At 34.5% G+C, this 21,371-nt stretch overlaps 1 protein-coding gene across 4 annotated transcripts in view; it reads left to right on the top strand.

The window, feature by feature from the left end:
- The window catches only part of MKLN1 (muskelin 1), a 392,713-nt gene that overhangs the window by 289,309 nt on the left and 82,033 nt on the right, over window positions 1-21,371 (top strand). For 3 of the 4 annotated variants that reach the window (XM_033194309.1, XM_033194310.1, XM_033194308.1), the window contains 4 exons: window positions 1,005-1,114; window positions 3,297-3,489; window positions 14,696-14,773; window positions 18,003-18,068. In XM_033194309.1, coding sequence (XP_033050200.1) covers window positions 1,005-1,114; window positions 3,297-3,489; window positions 14,696-14,773; window positions 18,003-18,068 — 447 coding nt within the window. Of the gene's footprint in view, window positions 1-1,004; window positions 1,115-3,293; window positions 3,490-14,695; window positions 14,774-18,002; window positions 18,069-21,371 lie in introns of all 4 variants that reach the window. The other variant, XM_033194311.1, reaches the window with a different exon arrangement.

Below are 21,371 nucleotides of genomic sequence, written 5' to 3'. Positions count from 1 at the left end.
TTGGCCAGGCTGGTTTTGAATTCCTGGCCTCAAGTGATCTCCTGCCTCAGCCTCCCAAAGTGCTGGGATTACAGGTATGAGCTACTGCTCCTGGCTCTCTTGAATTTTTTTAGGTAGACAGGTCATCTTTAAATTACAATTCATTTTTCTTAATTTGGTTGTTTGTTTGTGTCCTCATTGCACTGGCTGAGACCTCTGATTAGTGTCGAATAGTAGAGATATTGGACCTGTTTGTCTTGTTCTGACTTGAGTGGGAATACTTAGTATTTTCCCATTAGGTTTAATTTTTAAGGTTTTTGATGCTTTTTAAAAAAATGTAGGTAAGGAAATTTTTTATTGCCTTGTATTGCTTATACATTGAGGGTTTAAAAATAATAATGTATTAAAGTTACCAAATGTGTTTTTTCTTTTATTTTGTTAACGTGGTACATTATATTAATATAGCTCCTATTATTTATTGAACTGTCATCTTTCCATTCCTGGAATGAGATCTATCTGGTTACAATGAAAATCTGATTGAATTTTTTTGCAACTTTTCTCCTTTTAATTTGTATTTAAATATGTATTCATAGCTGCGATTGGCCTTAAGTCTTTTTTCTTCTAATTTGGATTTCAGGGTTATGCCACTGATAAATAATTGAACTTTCAGTCTCTTTCAGTGTTCTGATGTAGGCTAAATTCTGAAGTAATTTTTTGCTGATTGTACATTTGGTAAAATTTACCTGTTAAATCATCTAATTCTGGTGGCATTTATTTGGGGTAGACATATGAACATTTTTAATTTATCGTACAGTGTTTTTATTAACTAAGGAAATCTTACGTTGGCATGGGTCATCTATTTCGTTTTACTGTTGTAGCCTTAGCACCACACTAGTCATATAAAAGATGCCCAGAAAATTTGTTGAATGAATCCTTATAAGGTTGAATAGTGCCTTTACTTTGCTAAAGTTTTATTTGAACTGTGTTAATATTTTTCTTCTTCTTTTTATTTCTTCTTCTTAAAGTTCCACTCTTGTCCTGGGGACCCAGCTTTAACTTTAGCATCTGGTATGTTGAACTTAGTGGCATTGATGATCCTGATGTAGTACAACCTTGTCTCAACTGGTATAGTAAGGTAGGACTGTATTTTAAATCCTGACTTTAATAGCTATAAAAGGAGAAATATGTCAATCTCTTATTCATTGAGAATAATTTAAAATATTCAAAATAATAATAACAACAGTTAGCTAACGTTTTATTAAGCACTTCCAGTCTGACAGCTTTTAAGCGATCCTGATAACTCACTTTATCATTATCACTCTATGAGACAGGTGCACTTATTATCCCCATTAGTTTATAGATGAAGAAATGAAGCCCAGAGAGATTAAATAGTTTGCCTAGGGTCACACAGTTGTAAAGTGCTTGAGCCAGTGTATGAACTCAGGCAGTTTGGCTCCACAGTCTGCTTTTATTATACCCATTTGACTCTGAATTTTGGGTTTTTTTACTTGTATTCATATAAATACTTAAAACATAGTTTTTAGTGGGATAGTTTTGCAGTCTAATGGAAAATTTAAGATGTGGATGTGATTTAGACTCCTAAAGTAGTCAACAGGGTTAAAAAATATTGCTGTTTAATATAACTGTAATATATATTGTTAACAAGGTAGTTATGATAAATCTTTTTTAGAGGCCAAGAGTAAGTTACAGTTAATTATAATTAATTAAGTTATTAATTAATAATAGTTAATTATAATGTGTAAGGATTAGATGTTTAATGACCTTTTGTTAGTTAAGAAGTCAGCTATCGACTGATTTGTGTTTCAGATCTTATACATCTTCCTAAACACATTTTATTTTCTTGCCTCATTAAAGGGTAATGCCTATAAGTAAATCATTGTTGTTTGATTATCATACAGGCTTCCGTGTCATCTGTTTGTTTGAATAGTGGTATACTTAGGAAATTTGACGTAGCCCCAGAACATACTCCTGAAGTTGACATTTTTTTTAAAAAATCATTTTTATAAGATTGTGTTTTTGGCATCTGTCCTATTAGGGGAAAATGTTAATAAATTAAGTGCCTGCTTTTTGGATTCCAGTTAATTGAGATGTCTACTTTATAGCTGCTTAATAGATGAGGTAGTTCAGGTTTAGAAAACAATTAAATTGGGCCGGGCGCAGTGGTTCTCACCTGTAATCCCAGCACTTTGGGAGACCGAGGTGGGCAGATTGCCTGAGGTCAGGAGTTCGAGACCATCCTGACCAACATGGTGAAACCCCGTCTCTACTAAAAATATAAAAATTAGCTGGGCATGGTGACATGTGCCTGTAAGCTCAGCTACTTAGGAGGCTGAGGCAGGAGAATTGCTTGAACCCAGGAGGCGAAGGTTGCAGTGAGCTGAGATTACGCCGCTGCACTCCAGCCTGGGAGAGAGAGCAATACCCTGTCTCAAAAATAAATAAATAAATAAATTTAGTCTGTTTTTGATGATTTTTGAGTCATAAAACATGTTTGTAAATTTGAAGTATCTGTATACTTGATACTTGTCATTCAAGTAATAGCTTAAAAACCAAAAATAGAAAGCATAGTATAATTGTATGTGAATTATTTCATGTTTTTTTGTGCTCTCAGTACCTGCATTGTAATGGGATTAATAGACACTATGGAGTTATAATTTTTACAATATTAAGTGGAGTTTAAGAAATAGGTGTTCTCGGGCCGGGCGCGGTGGCTCAAGCCTGTAATCCCAGCACTTTGGGAGGCCGAGACGGGCGGATCATGAGGTCAGGAGATCGAGACTATCCTGGCTAATACGGTGAAACCCCGTCTCTACTAAAAAATACAAAAAACTAGCCGGGCGACGAGGCGGGCGCCTGTAGTCCCAGCTACTCGGGAGGCTGAGACAGGAGAATGGCGTGAACCCGGGAGGCGGAGCTTGCAGTGAGCTGAGAGCCGGCCACTGCACTCCAGCCTGGGCGGCAGAGCAAGACTCCGTCTCAAAAAAAAAAAAAAAAGAAATAGGTGTTCTCCCTTTCTTCAAAGTTGAGACTCTGGAATCTGGAATTAGGTTTAGTTTAATAACTTTTGGCTACATACTTTGTAACCTTGGACAAGTTAATTGGAACAGGCCAAGTTTTAGTTTTGCTAGTTAAAAGAGCCAAATAATGATACCTAATGAATCAGATTAGTATGCTGCTTGGGACATAGTGTTAGTAAATGCTCAGTGTAGATTAGTTATTTTTACTGTTGTTAACTGTTTCCTACAGTATCATCTAACCAAATCTCTTCTTTCCATACTTACTCTGTGTTCTAGTAGTACCGTGAACAGGAAGCTATTCGCCTTTGCCTAAAACACTTCAGACAACACAACTATACAGAAGCTTTTGAGTCACTGCAAAAGAAAACCAAGATTGCACTGGAACATCCCATGTTAACAGATATTCACGACAAGCTGGTGTTGAAGGGTGATTTTGATGCTTGTGAAGAGCTGATTGAAAAAGCTGTAAATGGTATGAAACTTAGATTGGTTATTAGGGTAAATTCAAGTACGTACAGGAAACTGTTTCTCAAAAAGAATATAGGCTTATGCCAGTTATTATTCTAATTTTTTTTCTTGTTTTTTTTTTTTACTCAGTTAAAGATTATTACCTCTTTGGATTAGGGACTTCTTTCATGTAAAATAGATCCATGATGTAATGAGACTTTAAAAAGTGAAATGTACTTGAACTCACATATAAATTTAAGTTGTCATCTTGGGAAACCGTGCACTTACAGATGATAACATTAACTAGCATTAAATTGTATCAGAAAAAATATTTTGATATTGATAGCCAATATTTATTAACAGTGTAGTTTTGAGGAGAAGAGGGGGCTAGATAATAAAGTGTTATTAATAAGCAATTATATGTAAGGAACAAGGAGATTTGTATTGAAAATAACTTTGTTGTGGTGTGAATACTATATAATTGCCGATTTTCTTGTGTGACCTGTAATCTGGCTTTGAAAGAAATGTGAATAGTTGAACATCTATGTTATATCCCAGGGTATTGACTTTGGACGGTAACGCTAATTTGGATATTTAAAGTCTGATGCGTTTTGTTATTTAAACTAAAAAGAGACTCTGTTGTTGCTTATAGTATGACATTTTTTTTAAATCTTCCACGGTAACTTTCATAGTGACAAAGAACAGAATAGTTGTACAATATAAAACTTGTGGAATTGAATTTGGTGCATCTTTTATAGGAAGAAATAAGAAATAATGCATTTTTCAGTGATTTGCTCTCATTTTCATTTTATCACAGTTATCATCTATTACTAGGTATTCATATTTATTAGATATTGGGTAGCTTAAAAAAACCAGACCTGCACTGCCTTCTTTGAGTTTATAAATGTAAAGTTAACTTAACATGAATTGCTTTGAGCTCCACTTTTTAAAATATGACAAATCTGCTTCTAAGCCTTGTACATTGTTATTGCTTACTTGACTGATGATACTTGCAAATAAATGATTGGTATGTTTGAAATTGAGTATATTTTGGAGTATAAACAAATAAAACACATAACTAATCTCTTACCAGACTTTGAAAAGCTACCAATAAAAGTATGTGTGTGTGTGTGTGTATATATGTATGTGTGTATATATATATATATATGTATGTATGTATGCCATTTCTAGGAGTGAATTCTGTATTTTTTTTTTAACCTCATAGAATGGGGGAGGCATAGGTAGTTTTAGAGCTTTTTTGTTTGTTTCAGATATTTATCAGTAAGGCGTTTATTATTTTGTGAAGAGAAAGCAAAACAACAGCCACAGGCAACTCTATACAATTAATAAGCTAAAAACAGTTACATATTTTAAAGCTGTCTTTAGTGACGTACTGAGTTGGTTAAGATTAGTTGATAAAAATCTTGTGCAGTTTTAGTATCTACAGAGACTTAACTTATCCTTTGGCTCTAGAAAGGAACCAAGTTTAGAGAAATTAGTAGTTGCTCAATTCTTGAAACTTACAGCCACATCATAGTTTTTGTACTATGAATACTATGGGCTCTCTAAACTGGCCTGGAACACTGTTAGTTAATAAACGTTCCTTTCAGGGTTGTTCAGTTTGCTTCTGACCTCATTGATGATGATTTGTTGGACAAATAAGGAAGTAAACAGTGCAGAGTTTTTTGGCTTCTGCTCTATTAAAAACATAGCAGAGAAGGACAAGAAGTTCCTGCCTGCTAAATAGGAAGATCTAGGGAATCAAAAGAATCTCTGTCAAGCTTCTTGTAATGGAGGATACAAAAGCTACTTTTAGTATTTTTAGTATATTACTTACTGTGATCTTTAAGTATTGTCTGTATTTTAAGAAAGCGTAAGGCTGTATTTATTTCTCTAATAGGCTTTTTCTTTGTCTAGAAACATCACTGTATTTACATTTCATTTTATTATAGGTGATTTCGGAACCAATAATTGCTACTACCTCTTTGCCAGTACAGGATCCGGTGATGGTAGGCAAAAGTAATCACCTAGGGACAGGAATGTTTTACTCAAACGTCGAGATTGTACTGAAAAACCTCCCTTTGCTGAGCTTATCTTTTTTGCTATGGAAAGAGAATTTTTCTTTTGTGAGATAAGGGAGGGATAAAGTTTAATAAGGTAGTCATAAAGTTTCAACCTGAAATCTCTACCCTTCTCCCTCTGTCTTTCCCTGCTTCTTTCTTTTTTCTGTTATCCTACTTTAAAAAAAAAAAATCTCTCCACTCTTGTCTTTTGGATTGTGCAGTAGTTCTTAATTATAGGCATATCTTGGAGATACTGCAGGTTTGGTTCCAGACCACTGCAATGAAGTGAATGTCACAATAAAGCAAGTCATACAAATTTTATTTCCTTTCCCTGTGCATATAAAAGTTATGTTTCCACTTTACTGTAGCCTGTTAAGGTACAGTGGCATTATTTCTTTAAAAAAATAATGCTTAACTTAAAAATGCTTTATTGCTTAAAAAATGCTAATGATCATCTGAGCCTTCAGTGAGTTACAGTCTTTGCTGGTGAAGGGTCTTGCCTCAGTATTGATGGCTGCTGGCTGATAAGGATGGTGATTGCTAAAAGTTGGAGTGGCTGTGGCAGTTTCTTAAAATAAGACAAAAATGAAGTTTGCTGCATCAATGAGCTCTTCCTTTCACAAAAGATTTCTCTGTGTCATGCAATGCTGTCTGATTGCATTTGATCCACAGTAGAACTTCTTTCAAAATTAGAGTCAATCCTCTCAAACCCTGCTGCTGCTTTATCAGCTAAGTTTATGTAATATTCTAAATCCTTTGTTGTCATTTCAACAGTGTTCACAGCATCTTCATCAAGAGTAGTTTCCATCTCAAGAAACCACTTTATTTGCTCGTTCATAAGAAGCAATTTCTCATCCATTCAGATTTTATCATGAGATTGTAGCAGTTCAGTCACATCTTCAGGTTCTACTTCTAATTCTAGTTCTCTTGCTGTTTCTACCACATCTGCAGTTAACTTCTTCTTCTGAAGTCTTTAACCCTCTCCACATCATCCATAAGGTTGGAATCAACTTCTTCCAAACTCTTGTTAATGTTAATATTTTGATTTCTTCCCATGAATCATGAATGTTCTTAATGGCATCTAGAATGGTGAATCCTTTCCAGGTTTTCAATTTACTTTGCCCAGATCCATCAGAGGAGTCACTATCTGTGGCAACTATAGCCTTACAAAATGTGTTTCTTAAATAATAAGACTTTCTTGAAAGTCTAAATGACTCCTTGATCTATAGGCTGCAAAATGGATATGTGTTAGCAGGCATGAAAACATTAATCTCCCTGTATTTCCCCATCAGAGCTCTTGGGTGACAGGTGCATTGTTAGTGAGCAGTAATGTTTTGAAATAAATCTTTTTTTTTTTTCTTTCTGAGCAGTAGTTCTCAACAGTGGGCATAAAATATTCAGTAAACCATTCTGTACACAGATGTGCTGTCATCTAGGCTTTGTTATTCCATTTGTAGAGCACAGGCAGAGTAGATTCAGCTTAATTCTTAAGGGTCCTAGGATTTTTCAGAATAGTAAATGAGCATTGACTTCCACTTAAAGTCACTAGCAGCATTAAACCCTTACAAGAGAGTCACACTGTCCTTTGAAGCTTTGAGGCCAGGCATTGACTTCTCTCTAGCTATGAAAGTCCTAGATGGCACTTTCTTCTAATAGAAGTCTATTGGAATGTTTTGTCTACATTGAAAATCTGTTTAGTATAGTTACCTTCATCAGTGATCTTAGCTGAATCTTCTAGATAGTAATAACTTGCTGCATCTTCTATAATACATCAACACTTGTGGCTTTACTTTGTACTTTTATGTTACAGAGATGGCTTCATTCTTTAAACTTCATGGACCAATCTCTGCTAACTTCCAACTTTTCTTTTGCAGTTTTCTGACTTCTCTCAGCTTTCATACACTTGAAGAGAGTTAAGGCTATGCTTTAGATTTGGTTTTGGCTTAAGGAAGTGTAGTGTTATGACTGGTTTAATTTATCCAGACCACTCTAACTTTCTCCATATTAACAATGTCTGTTTTGCTTTCGTTATCAGTCGTGGGTTCACTTGTAGTTTCCTTCAAGAACTTTTCCTTCTCATTTACAACTTGGTCAACTTTAGTACAAGAGGTCAACTTTCAGCCTATCTTGGCCTTTGACATGCCTTCCTCCCTAAGTTTAATTATTTCTAGTTTTTTATTTAAAGTGAGAGCTGTATGTTGAACACTTAAAGGCCAGTAAAGATATTAAATGGCCTAATTTCAGTATTGTTGCATCTCAGGGAATAGGGAGGCTCAAAGAGAGGGAGAGAAATGGGGGAACTACTGGTTTATGGAGTAGTCAGAACACACACATATATTAAGTTCCTTGTCTTATAAGGGTGTAGTTCATGGTGCCTCAAAACAATTACATTATTAACATCAAAGATCACTGATCATAGGTGACTGTAACAGATATAATAATGAAAAACATTGAAACTGCGAGAATTACTGAAATGTGAGAGAGATGCAAAGTGAAGAAATTCTGTTGGAAAAACGGCATCCATAGACTTCCTTCAATTTATAAAAAACACAGTACCTGTGAAGCGTGGCAAAGCAAAGCATTATAAAGGCATATGTATATTTAATTATCTTCATTGATTTTCTGTTTTTAATGCAATTTTGTATTCCTGTTACAAACCCTACTTGAAAATGGTGTCTTACTCTTTTCAGGTATTGTATTTGATCTGCCACATTTTTATGAAGTATTTTTGCATATATTTGTGTATGTAAGATATTGGTCTGCAGTTTTCTTATAATGTGCATGTCGTGTTTTGGTATCTTTTGGTGTGTTTGAGTAGTTCTAGCCTTATAGAATGAGGCAGGAATCTAAAAGTGTTTGTGTAGAATGAGTAGTAGCTTGGTAGAATTTACTAGTGAAGGCAACTGGACCTGAAGTTACCTTTGTGTGGAGGTTTTTGTGTTATTTTGGCAGGGTCTCATTAGTTTTTGGACTTTGAAAATTTCCCTTATATACATTTAAATATATAAAATTTCCTCGGCTGGGCATGGTGGCTCAAGCCTGTAATCCCAGCGCTTTGGGAGGCTGAGATGGGCAGATCACGAGGTCAGGAGATCGAGACCATCCTGGCTAACACGGTGAAACCCCATCTCTACTAAAAAATACAAAAAAAACTAGCCAGGCGTGGTGGTGGGCACCTGTAGTCCCAGCTACTTGGGAGGCTGAGGCAGGAGAATGGCGTAAACACGGGAGGTGGAGCTTGCAGTGAGCTGAGATCCGGCCACTGCACTCCAGCCTGGGCGACAGAGCAAGACTCCATCTCAAAGTAAATAAATAAATAAAATTTCCTCTTCTCGTTCTTTGGTTGTGCTAGGAAGTATTTTCACTTTTGTTCAGTTTAGTATTTTCATTATGAAATGAAATGGCTCTTTGAAAGAACCGTGGTTTTTAATTTACAAATTTGTGGAGATTTACTAGTTGTTTTATTTGTTAGTGATTTCTGGCATAATTGCATAGGGGCCAGAGTGCATATCCTGTGTGTTTCCACTCCTTTGAAATTTAATGAGACTTGCTGTGTAGCCCAGCTTATTCAATTTTTATAAACATATCATATATATTTGAACAGAATGTGAATTCTGTAGTTGTTGGAGCAGTGTTGTATATCTGTTCAGTTGGTCACAGTTGCTAATCATATTGCACAAATCTTCTTTATCAATAAGAATTTTCTGATTCTCATTACTGAGAAAGATTTTAACACTTTCCACTATGATCATGAAATTGTATGTTTCCTATAGTTGGTCTAATTTAACTTTACATTTTGATGCCATGTTTTTAGTTGAAAACAAATTTTAAATTATTTTGAATTAAATCTTTCATTATGAAGTGCCTTTTTATCTCTAGAAATATTTTTGCTTAAAGGTGTAAATTGTATTAAGATCTGTTTTCATTTCTTATTCGTATGGCATATCTTTTTTTTTTTTTTTTTTTTTTTTTATTTTGAGATGGAGTCTCGCTCTGTTGCCCAGGCTGGAGTGCAGTGGCCGGATCTCAGCTCACCGCAAGCTCTACCTCCCGTGTTTACGCCATTCTCCTGCCTCAGCCTCCCAAGTAGCTGGGACTACAGGCGCCCGCCACCTCGCCCGGCTAGTTTTTTTTTTTGTATTTTTAGTAGAGACGGGATTTCACCGTGTTAGTCAGGATGGTCTCAATTTCCCGACCTCGTGATCCGCCCATCTCGGCCTCCCAAAGTGCTGGGATTATAGGCGTGAGCCACTGCGCCCGGCCGATCAGTGCCTTTTCTCTCTTCCCATGTGAGGATTTAGTAGACTTTCAGCTTCATATTCTCACCTTCTAATTCATTATTCTATTGTCGATTGCTCTTTTGTTGTCATTTATTTTGATACCATGTTCGAAGACCCTATAAAATCTTAGTCTTATATAGCAATTGTTCATTAATTTTGCCCAAATATTTACTGTTTTTTTCTCTTCATTATTGTTTGTGTCTTTAATCTTATATCTAAGATTATGTTCGTTCCCTGTGCCATAAGCCCATCCTTTAGAATTTCTTCTATAATGCAGTTCAACTCTCTCAGAATTGCTGACCTGAAAATTTTGTCTCCTTTCTAGGAGGGTATTTTTGCTAGATGTAGAATTCCAGATTGACACTGATTTTCTTGAAATACATTCTGAATATCATTCGACTGTTATTAATCAGCTTTCATTGTTGCTATTGAGAGGTGTGCTGTCATTTTCAACTGCCATTTTTTAATATAATCTTTTTCCCTCTGACTTTAAATATTTTATATTTGTTTTAGATTATTTTGTAATTACATTAACAAGGCTGTCCGAAACTCCAGTGTGGCAACCCTGTTAACTATTGTCTGTTTTGGTTTTCTTTCGATTAAATATATGTTGCCTTAGTCTATCATTTCTTTTATTTTCTCCTTTATCTTTTTTAACTGCACATTTCTGTTTAATATTTTAAGCTTCTCTAAACCCTTTATCCCATTTCCACTACTATGTTATTTTTAGTGTCTCTTTCTTACACTTTGACCTTCAGTTCTATGATATTTTCAGTTTGTTCATTCCTCTTTTCTCTTGTCTCTGACAATTCAATTTTTGTTTGCTTTTGGTGTCTTACCGTTTCTTTTCCAACTATTTAGATGTCTACTTTCCAACTGCTCATATCTCTAATCTGTACTCATGTTTCATAGAGAGAGTTGCTTTTTTTATTTGTGGAAAGGTATTTGGCTACTTTCATCTATTGCATGGCTACATTTTTCTGTTGAATCAGATTCATTTGCTACTTTAAAAAATTCATTTGTTTTCCTTTTTATATTGTATAATTCTTGGGTTGATTCTTTTTTAACACTATTAATCTTTGAATGTGAATTTTTCCTATTTTTGGAAGCTTCTTTCGAGTTAGGAGGTAGGGTTGTGTTCCAGGATAGCAAGATTTTTCCTTTTTTCTCTTTAAGATTTTGTTTCTTAGTAATGCTTATAATGCAAAATCTCACTCTTTTTTCCCCTTTCCCAACTGCCAGACTCTTTTTCTGAAACATGCTTTTTTTTTCATAATTTTTGCTCATTAATGCCTTTGTGCCTTTGTGTATGCTGTATTTTCTTTCCGATTACTTTCCTTTTCATATAATTCAGTTCCAGTGCATTCTTCAAAGCCAACTCTTTCAAGGTATCTTCTTTCATTATATTCTCACTGAATCACTTCTTCCTCCTCTTAACTCGTATTTGTCTTGGTGCTATCTTTTTCATTTTTTTCATAAAAGATTGTTAATTTTCTGTCAAGTACATTTCCAAACACTGCATTATTATCATCATCATCGTAAGTAACATATCTTGAGAGCTTGACAATGTGTCATCTATTCTCCTAGACCTTTTACGTGAATTTATTTAATTTTCATACCTACCTTCTAGGGTAAATATCGTTGTTATTTCCGTTTAATATATGAGAATGATTAATTTGCTTAAGATGGTGTATCTAGTAAGTGACAGAGCTAAGATTTGAATTCAGGTAGTCTGGTGCCAAAATCCATACTCTTTATCTCTAAGCTTTACTGTCTTAGTAAATATTTACTGGTTCAATGTCCTAATATTGATTATTATATTATTACTGGTATAATATTGGCCTTTTTTCCAGAATTTGGACAAACTGATGAAATTAGTTTCTTAAAAATTCTTTTTGATCTAATCATTCTTGAATGGTCAAAAAAGGATTTTATGCTCTGTAAGTTATTTACCTATACATGCATTTTAAATTATTTATTTTGTGTATAATCTCTATTTTGGTGAAAAATCAAATTTGATAAAAGTTTGAGTTTATCAAATATAAATACATATAACTAGGCAGCAGTACTATAATCTATGTGGATTTTTTGGGTTTTGTTTTCTTTTTAATTCTGGGCAAGAGATTTGAAATTTCTTTCCCTTTTGGTAAAAGCTTCCTAAGTCTCATTTTTAGATCATGTTGTGTGTGTGTGTGTGTGTGTGTGTGTGTGTGCATGTGTGTGTAGGCAGGATTTCTGTGTTGCCCAGACTGGTTTTCAACTCCTGGCCTTGAATGATCCTCCTGCCTTAGCTTCCCAAAACACTGGAATTACAGGTCTGAGCCACCAGGCTGGGCCATCATGTGCTTTTAAAAGAGAGTATCAACTGTTATTGGAGAAAAGAACAGCTTGTGCTCAGTGAGGACTCTATGAAATATAGTTAGTATAGTCGTAATTATAGGGAAAAAAATGAAGTGATATTGGACCTGAGACTCTAGTTAAATAGTTTAAAAATTATTAACAACTAGTTCTTAGTGTGCTTTCTCCTAGTGATATTTTAATTTCTTTTGTATAGTTTTAATTTTATCTAACTGTTCTGATCTCTTGCTTTAGATTTTTGTGAAAAATAGACTTATAGAAATATTAGCAACTGCCTGACTTCTTCTTTAAACAGAAATGATTTTTTGAACTCACATGGTTCACAGGCATCTTTAAATTTCTTATTTACTAGTTTGTTTCTGAGATTTTCAAACATTGTAATGGATGTCATATTTTTATAGATGAGAATGTCATTATTGTTTCAATAGGCTGAGTTTTTTTGCTGAATTATATATCTAAAGCAAGCCTACCAAGGCAAAAGGCCTTATTAGCAAGAGTTTCCAAGAATTAGAAATAATAGGGAGCATGGAGATTATTTGGGATGTGGCAGTGTCAACTTTTTGTTTTTAGATTGTGAAAGCTGTAGGAAGTTCTTTTATATTAAAACAAGGTACTAAAAGCAATGCATTTTTTTTAACCTTTACCCTGCTTTAGTGTTTACAGTATTTATTGACTTTTTGCAAGAATTTTGAAAAGTCTCAAAGGCAAAGAAGAAAGGAAATTTGTGCCTGTAGGATGGAGGTTTCCAGTTAAAGCCAGCTGAAAAGTCTTGAAAGCTGAAAGGGTTTGTTATAACTGAGCTTCATAATTACCCAGAAAAGAAAGATTAGGGGGAATGCTCTAAATTGCTTGGTCTCTGGTGAATATATAAATCACAGAAAACAGTTTTACTTTTAAATTGAGCCACATGACAGTTTATAGTAAAAGTCACTTTATAAATTATGATCTATTTGGGCGCATGTAAAAGCTAGGGTTTGTAGCCTAAATACTAAGAAAATGTTATTGTAGCACATAGCAAGAAGTCCAGAGGTAAGGTGGATTTCATGGTTGGTTGACTCAGTGATCATTTCTTTCTTTCTCTCTGCTGTGTCATCATTATAGAATTGACTACATTCTTGTACTTCGACAAATTGGCTTTAATATTTGTATACATTACATGCAGATATTCCAGAGGAATAAAAGTAGATTTTTCTTTTCTGTGTGTCTCTTTAGAAGTAAAGAAAAATTGCCTAGAAGCCTCCCAGAAGATTCCTCATGTTTCATTAGCCAAAATTGGGTTCCATACCATTCTTAAACTAATCTTTGTTGAGGGCCACGGGAATAGGGCTTCATAATTATTTATGTGTGTATGTGGGGATGTATGTACGGAGTTCAGTCTCCATACCATTACAGTGTAACTAGTGTAACAACTTAATAAGTGGATTATGAGTTTATCGATACAGCAGAATCAGGAGTAAGGAAAGCGTGGTAGAACTTTAGTCCCAACTCCACCATTTAAGTAAGAGCTGTGTGATTTTGATTAAGTTTCTTACTTTTTTTAAATACACATTTCCGGGTTTATAAAATGGAGATGATAATGTATTTCATAGGATTGTTTTCAGAATTAAATGAGATGAGACAGCATAAATTCTAACATTTGGTAAGTGTTCCATAAGTATAGTTTTATTACTGCTGTTAGTACTTTTATCTTTATGTAGTTTTGTACTCAAAACTATATAATAATGGAATTCACATGTTAAAATTAGTGTTCCCTTTTCCTGAAAATGTATCAAGGACCTAGACCAAAATTGTTGGAGCTCTGTTTTCTTCTCTAGTTCTCTTGGATATGGGTGGCAAAAAGTACTGACACAGAGCACTGTTGGGGGAAAGAGATTGGGATGCAATGAATCCATGTCATTATAGGATATAAAGATTAAGAATTTCATAGTTGAAATAAAGACAAGTGGTGGGAGATCACAAAAAGAAATTAAAATATAATTCTCCTAATCTTAAATTATCCTTTCCTTTTCCCAATTATATTTATAATAATGATATAGAAATGATTTTTTAAAGATATATAAGATCTTTTTTTCAATGAAGTAGCACATTTATACAGATTATTTATTTTTATTTTCTCCTGCTTCTATTTTGCAGCCTTAAATTGTCTTATGACTTTTTTTTTCCCTCCCAGTTGACTCCCTTTTCCTTCTTTCAAGGTCTCTAACCCTTTGGTAATGTCACATACTTGTCCATTGAATGTAGCAATGATTTTGTATCTAATATAGGTGCAGTAATGGTGAGAAACAGTACGTGTAATATGAGCTTCCTCTAAAGCAATTTGTTTGCATGGTCGTGCCAATTAATATTTTACTATTTTATATTCGGGGTAGCATGAAGTGAAACTGAAGTGATGCATATTTTATGAAAATGTGCTTTTTTATTAGTGACATATTAGTAATTTCTCTTAATGTAGTCTTTTAAATTTTAATTTTTTTCTATAATAATTTAAGTAGTTAAGGTGTAATTCTTTCTCATTCTTCAATATTTGCAGATGGCTTGTTCAATCAGTATATCAGTCAACAGGAATATAAGCCACGATGGAGTCAAATCATTCCCAAAAGTACCAAAGGTAAGCCATACCTTCTAGATTGTAGTTCTGTTTCTTCAATGTCTCAGTCTTCAGTTTTCCCAAGGTAGTTCAAGTGTCATAGTACTATGTTAATAAAAAAGATACTGGCCAGGTGCAGTCGCTCATGTCTGTAATCCCAGTAATTTTGGAGGCCGACGCAGGAGGATTGCTTGAGCTCAGGGTTCAAGATCGGCCTGGGCAACATGGTGAGACCCTGTCTCTACAAAAAATTAACTATACAGCCGAGTGTGGTGGCTCACACGTATAATCCCAAGACTGTGGGAGACCAAGGTGGACAGATCACCTGAGGTTAGTAGTTCAAGACCAACCTGCCCAACATGGCAAAACCCTGTCTCCACTAAAAATACAAAAATTAATTAGCTCGGTGTGATGGTGTGCACCTGTAATGCCAGCTACTTGGGAGGCTGAGGTAGGAGAACCACTTGAACCTGTGAGGCAGAGGTTGCAGTGAGCTGAGATTACACTATTGCACTCCAGACTGGGAGACAGATAGAGACTCCATCTTAAAAAAAAAAAAAAAAGCCAGATAAGTTGGCAGGCACCTGTTGTCCCAGCTGCTTAGGGTGCTGAGGTAGAAGGGTGGCTTGAACCTGAGAGGTCAAGGCTACAGTCAACCATGTTCATACCACTGCACTTCAACCTGGGCAACAAGGTGAGACTGTGTCTCAAAAAACAGAACAACAACCATAACAAAATAAATAAAAAGCAGATGTTTAAAACAAGATGTAGGTTCCTTAACCAGGTAGTAGAATTCATTGTTATATTAAAATTTTCTTTTTAAACCTTTTTGTTTTACTGCCATAACAGAAGGTTGGGCAGCTTTTACACAGAATATCATTATAAACTGCTTTGATAAATGCATGTTATAAAATTATAGGCTGTGTTGTATTGCCATACGCATGTTCTTGAAAAGCTTAAGTTCTGCAAAATTGCTTGCTAAACCTAGTGGGCATATAAGAAAAATAGGCAGAAGACCATTCCAAATCTGTGGAACTTTATAACCAGCTACTAATAAAAACTAGTGTAATAATTATAATAAAAATAAATATCAGTACATTTAAATCTTCAAAGGTATTTATATTGAACATCATAGTGTGTTTAGACTTAAGCCCTGGGCTCATGACTTCATCTTTGAAATATGGATCCTGGAGGGCATTTGCTTCTAATAAAGACTGTTTTCATCAAAACTTGAAATCAGATCCAGAGTATAGTCTTCTTCATGAATCCCTTATTTTCATATAAGGGGGAAGTTTTTGTCACTTCTTCATCTGTACTCACTGCTTTGCCAGATAGTTAACATAGTGGAAAGTGTAGCAATCTCTTAATGCAACTGTTTGCATTAAAGGAAGGCAGTTCTGTGGATACTGAGCTTTTTTCATTGTGGTCTTCATGTATTGCTAAGGACTTCTCTTTAGTTGTGAGAAAGCTTTCTCCTGATAGTGTTGCATATAAATATGCAGGGGAAAATTGCTTAAGTACCTCCATAATTGATGTTAGATGAACATCATTCTCCTATTTTATCAGTCATGTATGAGGTAATTTTCTTTAAAGACACGTATTATAGCAAACAGACTGTAATTGTGTATTTGCAAACTAATGGATTCAACATATAAAATACAAACTTACTGAAAATGAATTCATTTTAGTGCTTTCTTTTTTCCCTGAGACCTCTCAGGGATGAATATGCTTTCTTAAATCTACTCTTAAAAATGGTAATACTGACTGATGGGGGAAGAAAAGAAGAAAGGGCAGAAGCTTCAATGATAATAAATTGCACAATCTAAAGGCTTAACTATTAGGAGAAAGGATTTGGAGGGAACTTCTGGATGATTAGCCGCTGAATACAGTAGTGATGAAAAGCTTCAGTTTTGTGTCTTATTTTCTGTATATAAGAACTGACATTTCAGTCATTTTCATAGCACCCTTGTGAAATTAGTATAAAATTGGATATTCTCCATTTTACATTAGGAGAAAGCCAATACAGGGAAACTTATTAGCCAAAGTAATATATTTCAACTAATAGGAGAGTTATGAAGAAAGCCTTAGGCTTTCTAATTCATATCAGGTAAGACATTAGAATCTTATAACCTTTTGAACTACTGAAATGAAGTTATAACTTTTTATTTTTTTTTTTGAAATGGAGTCTCACTCTCGTTGCCCAGCTGGAATGCAGTGGTGCGACCTCGGCTCATTGCAACCTCCGCCTCCCGGGTTCAAGTGATTCTCCTGCCTCAGCCTCCTGAGTAGCTGGGATAACAAGCACCCGCCACCATGCCTGATTTTTTGTATTTTTAGTAGAGACAGGGTTTTACCATGTTGGCCAGGCTGGTCCTGACTCCTGACCTCAGGTGATCTACACACCTTGGCCTCCCATAGTGCTTGGATTACAGGTGTGAGCCACCACGCCTGGCCATAACTTTATTTATGTAAGATTTGGTGTAAAGTAAGATTAGATACAAGTTGAATAATAGTGTTCTCTTTTGGAAGTTTAAATAAAGTTTTACTGATTGTATTTAAACCTGCCTATTAAACTCTGATGGAAATAAGAATCAAAGTGAAGTAAATCTTAGATTTCTTCAGTCAGTACTTACATAAAGTAGTTGGTAAATTAGGTGGGAACTGATTGTTGAAATATTGGCACAAAATTAATACGTTATACAAAGTTATATAAAATAACTATACAAAGTACAAAATTGTACAAAAATTATACAAAATAGTTGTACACATTATACAAAATTAATATCATTAATATAAAACTTGATAACATCTTTGTTTTTGTAAATAGTTTAGTAACTCAACTTTAAAACTCCTCATTATACTAACGAACTATGCCTAGAATATATACAGGAGATCTAATTTTGTATTGTTTTTGACTTTCACTTTGGCACCCAAGTGGCCTAGAGATTTTTGTTTTATGTTTTTGTATAATATTTTGTGTCTGCTGGTTTGTGGCATTGATCATAAATAAATCAAAAATAACTTCCAAGTCCATTCATGTCCTGAAAGCATTTGGAAAAAAGAACAAGATTATTATAAACACAGATTTGAGTCATACTGTTACTTTTATGAGTCCTTTTACTTATTCTTAATATTTTGAAAAAATAAGTGTAGGTTATTTTTACTACTGATTACAGACTTATGAATAAATTTACTCTGGGTATGCTGCTGTTTGTTATTCCTTTAAAAGAAACTATTATTTCTACTAAAGGTGATGGGGAAGATAACCGACCAGGAATGAGAGGAGGCCATCAGATGGTTATTGATGTTCAAACAGGTGAGTAGCAGTTGCAATGGAAAACAAAATCTTCATTGGCTACAGGCATCATCTAAACCAGGCAGTGACAGGTAAGGAAGGGTCGGGGGTGGGGGTGGCGGGCTCTTACACAAATGAAATTAGATTGCCTAAAAAAAGTGTAACATGCGGGCTTTTATGTGTGTATGTGTCTAGTTTATATGTGTTGTATTTTCATGGAAAACTGGTGTACTTCTGGATTTTTGTTGCGCTTATATTGTAGTAGAGTAATATGGGAATTACTGGAATAAAGAGAACTAAGATACATTTTCAGAGGAAGCAGATATCAAATTAGGCAGCCAAGTGTTGGTAAGTCCATTAATTGCTGAAAACTTTTCACAAGCCTGTAAATAATTTCATTGTTTTAGTTGTTGTTTTTTGTTTGTTGTTGTATTTTTTTTCCTGCCTTTTAAATTTTGTTCTGAAGCTTGGTAGCAAACATGTTTCTTAAGTTTCTAAAACCTAGGAAAACTTAATTACCATAATATTTAGAGGTTAATGCCAACATTATAATAAGTCTCAGATTAGCTGCTTAAAAAGCAAATAATATCAATAATCTAGCATAGTTATATGTTATTATTGGATTTTAGAAAACTTTACTGCATAGAATACCACTCTTTCCAAGAGTAATGAATGCTCAATTCTACTGTGTGTTATGCCAAGTCATATTGCTTCGGGAATAAAATAATTGCTCTGGAGACTCATAAAATAATTAAGAATAAAAATGGTTACAATGTAGATACTAAGTCTTCTTGACATGAATTTATTTTCATAATTTTTGTAAGAAGAGAAATTATAACTTTTCTTTCAAAATTAAAAGCTAAATTTCTATGATCACCTCTGAACTGGTTTGAGATTGTTATTAGGGTCTCTTTGGAAAAGGTTCGTTTTAAGGCAAATAGGAATTCACTTTCTTAATCTTGGTCCCTCTTTCCAGATGCCTTTCTGCCCTACAGAAATAGGCTTGAATTAGCTATAGAGTCTTAGGCATCTTTTCTTTCTGCCTGAGAGTATAATAAATATTCGTATGCTTATTTATTAAAGAGCCAGATTTATATACAAATTGGTTTTTTATCCAGAATAATTAAATAATTTATGAATACAGACATGAGAATTTATTTTTAGATTGTCTGCAGTAGCTTCCCCTTTTTTTGAACATAGAGTAGAATTTGTAATGCTTTTCTTTTTTCTCCAGCAGTACTATAAGGAAAATATTATTAAACATGCCCCCCCCCCAACATTTTTTAAAAATAGACATGAGGTTTTGCTATGTTGCCCAGGCTGGTCTCGAACTCCTGGGCTGAAGCAGTCTGCCTGCTGGGACCTCCCAAAGTGCTTGTATTACAGGTGTGAACTACCATGCCCAGCCCACCCTTTCAAACAAATTTGGTTATAGTATGCTATAATAATATATTAAATCTATGTTTATTTGAGAAGAGCCTTTACCTTTTAAAGCAAAATGCACTTTCCTTAAATATAAAAGTAATGTGGTTTACTTTAACAATTAAATCTCACCTTATCTGGAGGAGCAGAAGGAATTTTCATAGTGCTTACTGCGTTAATTATTGATAGGTAAAGTACATGTTTAAGAAAAGACAAAAAAATTATCCTCTTTTTATAATCCATGAAATTTGAAAACAGAAAATTATTCAAAGAATAGGCAAATGTCATGACAGAACTTAGTGTGAGCAAGTCATTGAGAATTAAAATCTAACTTTTCAGGTCAGAGATCCTTGAAATATTTACAATAAAGTGATAAAGGCCTAGATATTTTTCTTTCTTTCTTTTTTTTTTTTGGTTTTTTTTTTTTTTTTTGAGACGGAATCTTGCTGTGTCTCCCAGGCTGGAGTGCAGTGGCGTGAAGGCCTAGATATTTTTCTATAATATTTTTGTTTTATGCATTAGCAAACTCTTGATGGTCAGGGTCCTTACCTCTACTCCCTTTAAAAAAAAATCTCAGCTAGGCACAGTGAGTGTCTCATGCCTGTAGTTGCAACACTTTGGGAAGCCAAAGCAGGAGGATCGCTTGATCCCAAAAGTTCAAGACCATCCTGGGCAGCATAGTGAGATCCCCCTCTATATAAGAAATTAAAAAATATTAGCTGAATGTGGTAGTGTATACCTGTAGTCTCAGCTACTTGAGAGGCTGACTCAGAAGGATTGCTTGAGCCCAGGATTGGAGGCTACAGTGAGCCATCATCACACCACTGCACACCTGCCTGGGCAACAAAGCAAGACCCTGTCAAAAAAAAAAAAAAAGGAAAAATGTTATTTGAGTAACTACTATATTTACTGTAGAAATTATAAGAAAGCGTAGTGAGAATGACTATTATAGTCATGGAATTTTCCTCCAGATGGACCTTTAAAGGAGTAATCTCTTTTTGATAGCTTCTAAGGAGTTTTTATAGGTTAGTGAAAGTGTACAAAGAAAAATCGGCCTATATCCATACTTCAATATTGGCAGCAGTTTATAGAAAGCTACAGAAGTACTTTGGAAATACACTTTTATGCAAATATTTCTACCACAGGAAATCTAGGGAATTACCCTGTTAGTAGAAGATTTTTTAGTTAGAGCCATTTTGCACCCATTTGGAGTGTTTCTTTTTTTCTTTTAATCGTTATGAATTCTGGGTCAAACTTTATTTAGGCCCATGGTGGATGACAAAACTAGATTTTTCAGCCTTAAAAAGGAATCATGGGTGGTCATTTAATATACATTGTCCGTTGCTCAAGTTCTCATGCTTTTCAATATGTTACCGTTGCCACATATAGTGTGGAAACAGTACTAATTATACGTGGACATTGAGGTTGAAAGGATTTCACCAGATTCAGGTGATCCTTGTTATCAGTAATAGAGATGGCATATAAAACATTTGGAGGTGGAATTCCTCTTTTTTTTTTTGTTTTTGTTTTCATTTTTTGCATTCAAAAAATATGTTTCCAAGAAGAGCTATCTGAAACCTTTTGTCGACATTTTGATATCTTGGTATAGAAATAGGGATAGAAGTGATGATTCCTTTTAAATTATCATTCACTATAGAGGGGAAGACTAGAAGGACACATACCAAAATATTGACCTTAGTTATGTCTGGTGGTACAATTAGCAGTGATTTAACATTTTTTTATTTAAAATGTATTTTTAAAATTTTCTACTTAAGTTGGAGAAAATTTTACTCAATAGCATTCGTTTTAGGAAGAGAACTGTATGTATTGGTGAAGGTGCTTTGGAGTACAAAGTAAAATACTGAGACCTGATTGTGGAAGGAACTATTTTTGCAACACTAA

This window comes from Trachypithecus francoisi, unplaced genomic scaffold (assembly GCF_009764315.1).
Source record: "Trachypithecus francoisi isolate TF-2019V2 unplaced genomic scaffold, Tfra_2.0 Lachesis_group4, whole genome shotgun sequence".
NCBI lineage: Eukaryota > Metazoa > Chordata > Mammalia > Primates > Cercopithecidae > Trachypithecus > Trachypithecus francoisi.
Note: the sequence above shows the minus strand (reverse complement) of the source record. Positions and strands in the feature narration are given on the sequence as shown.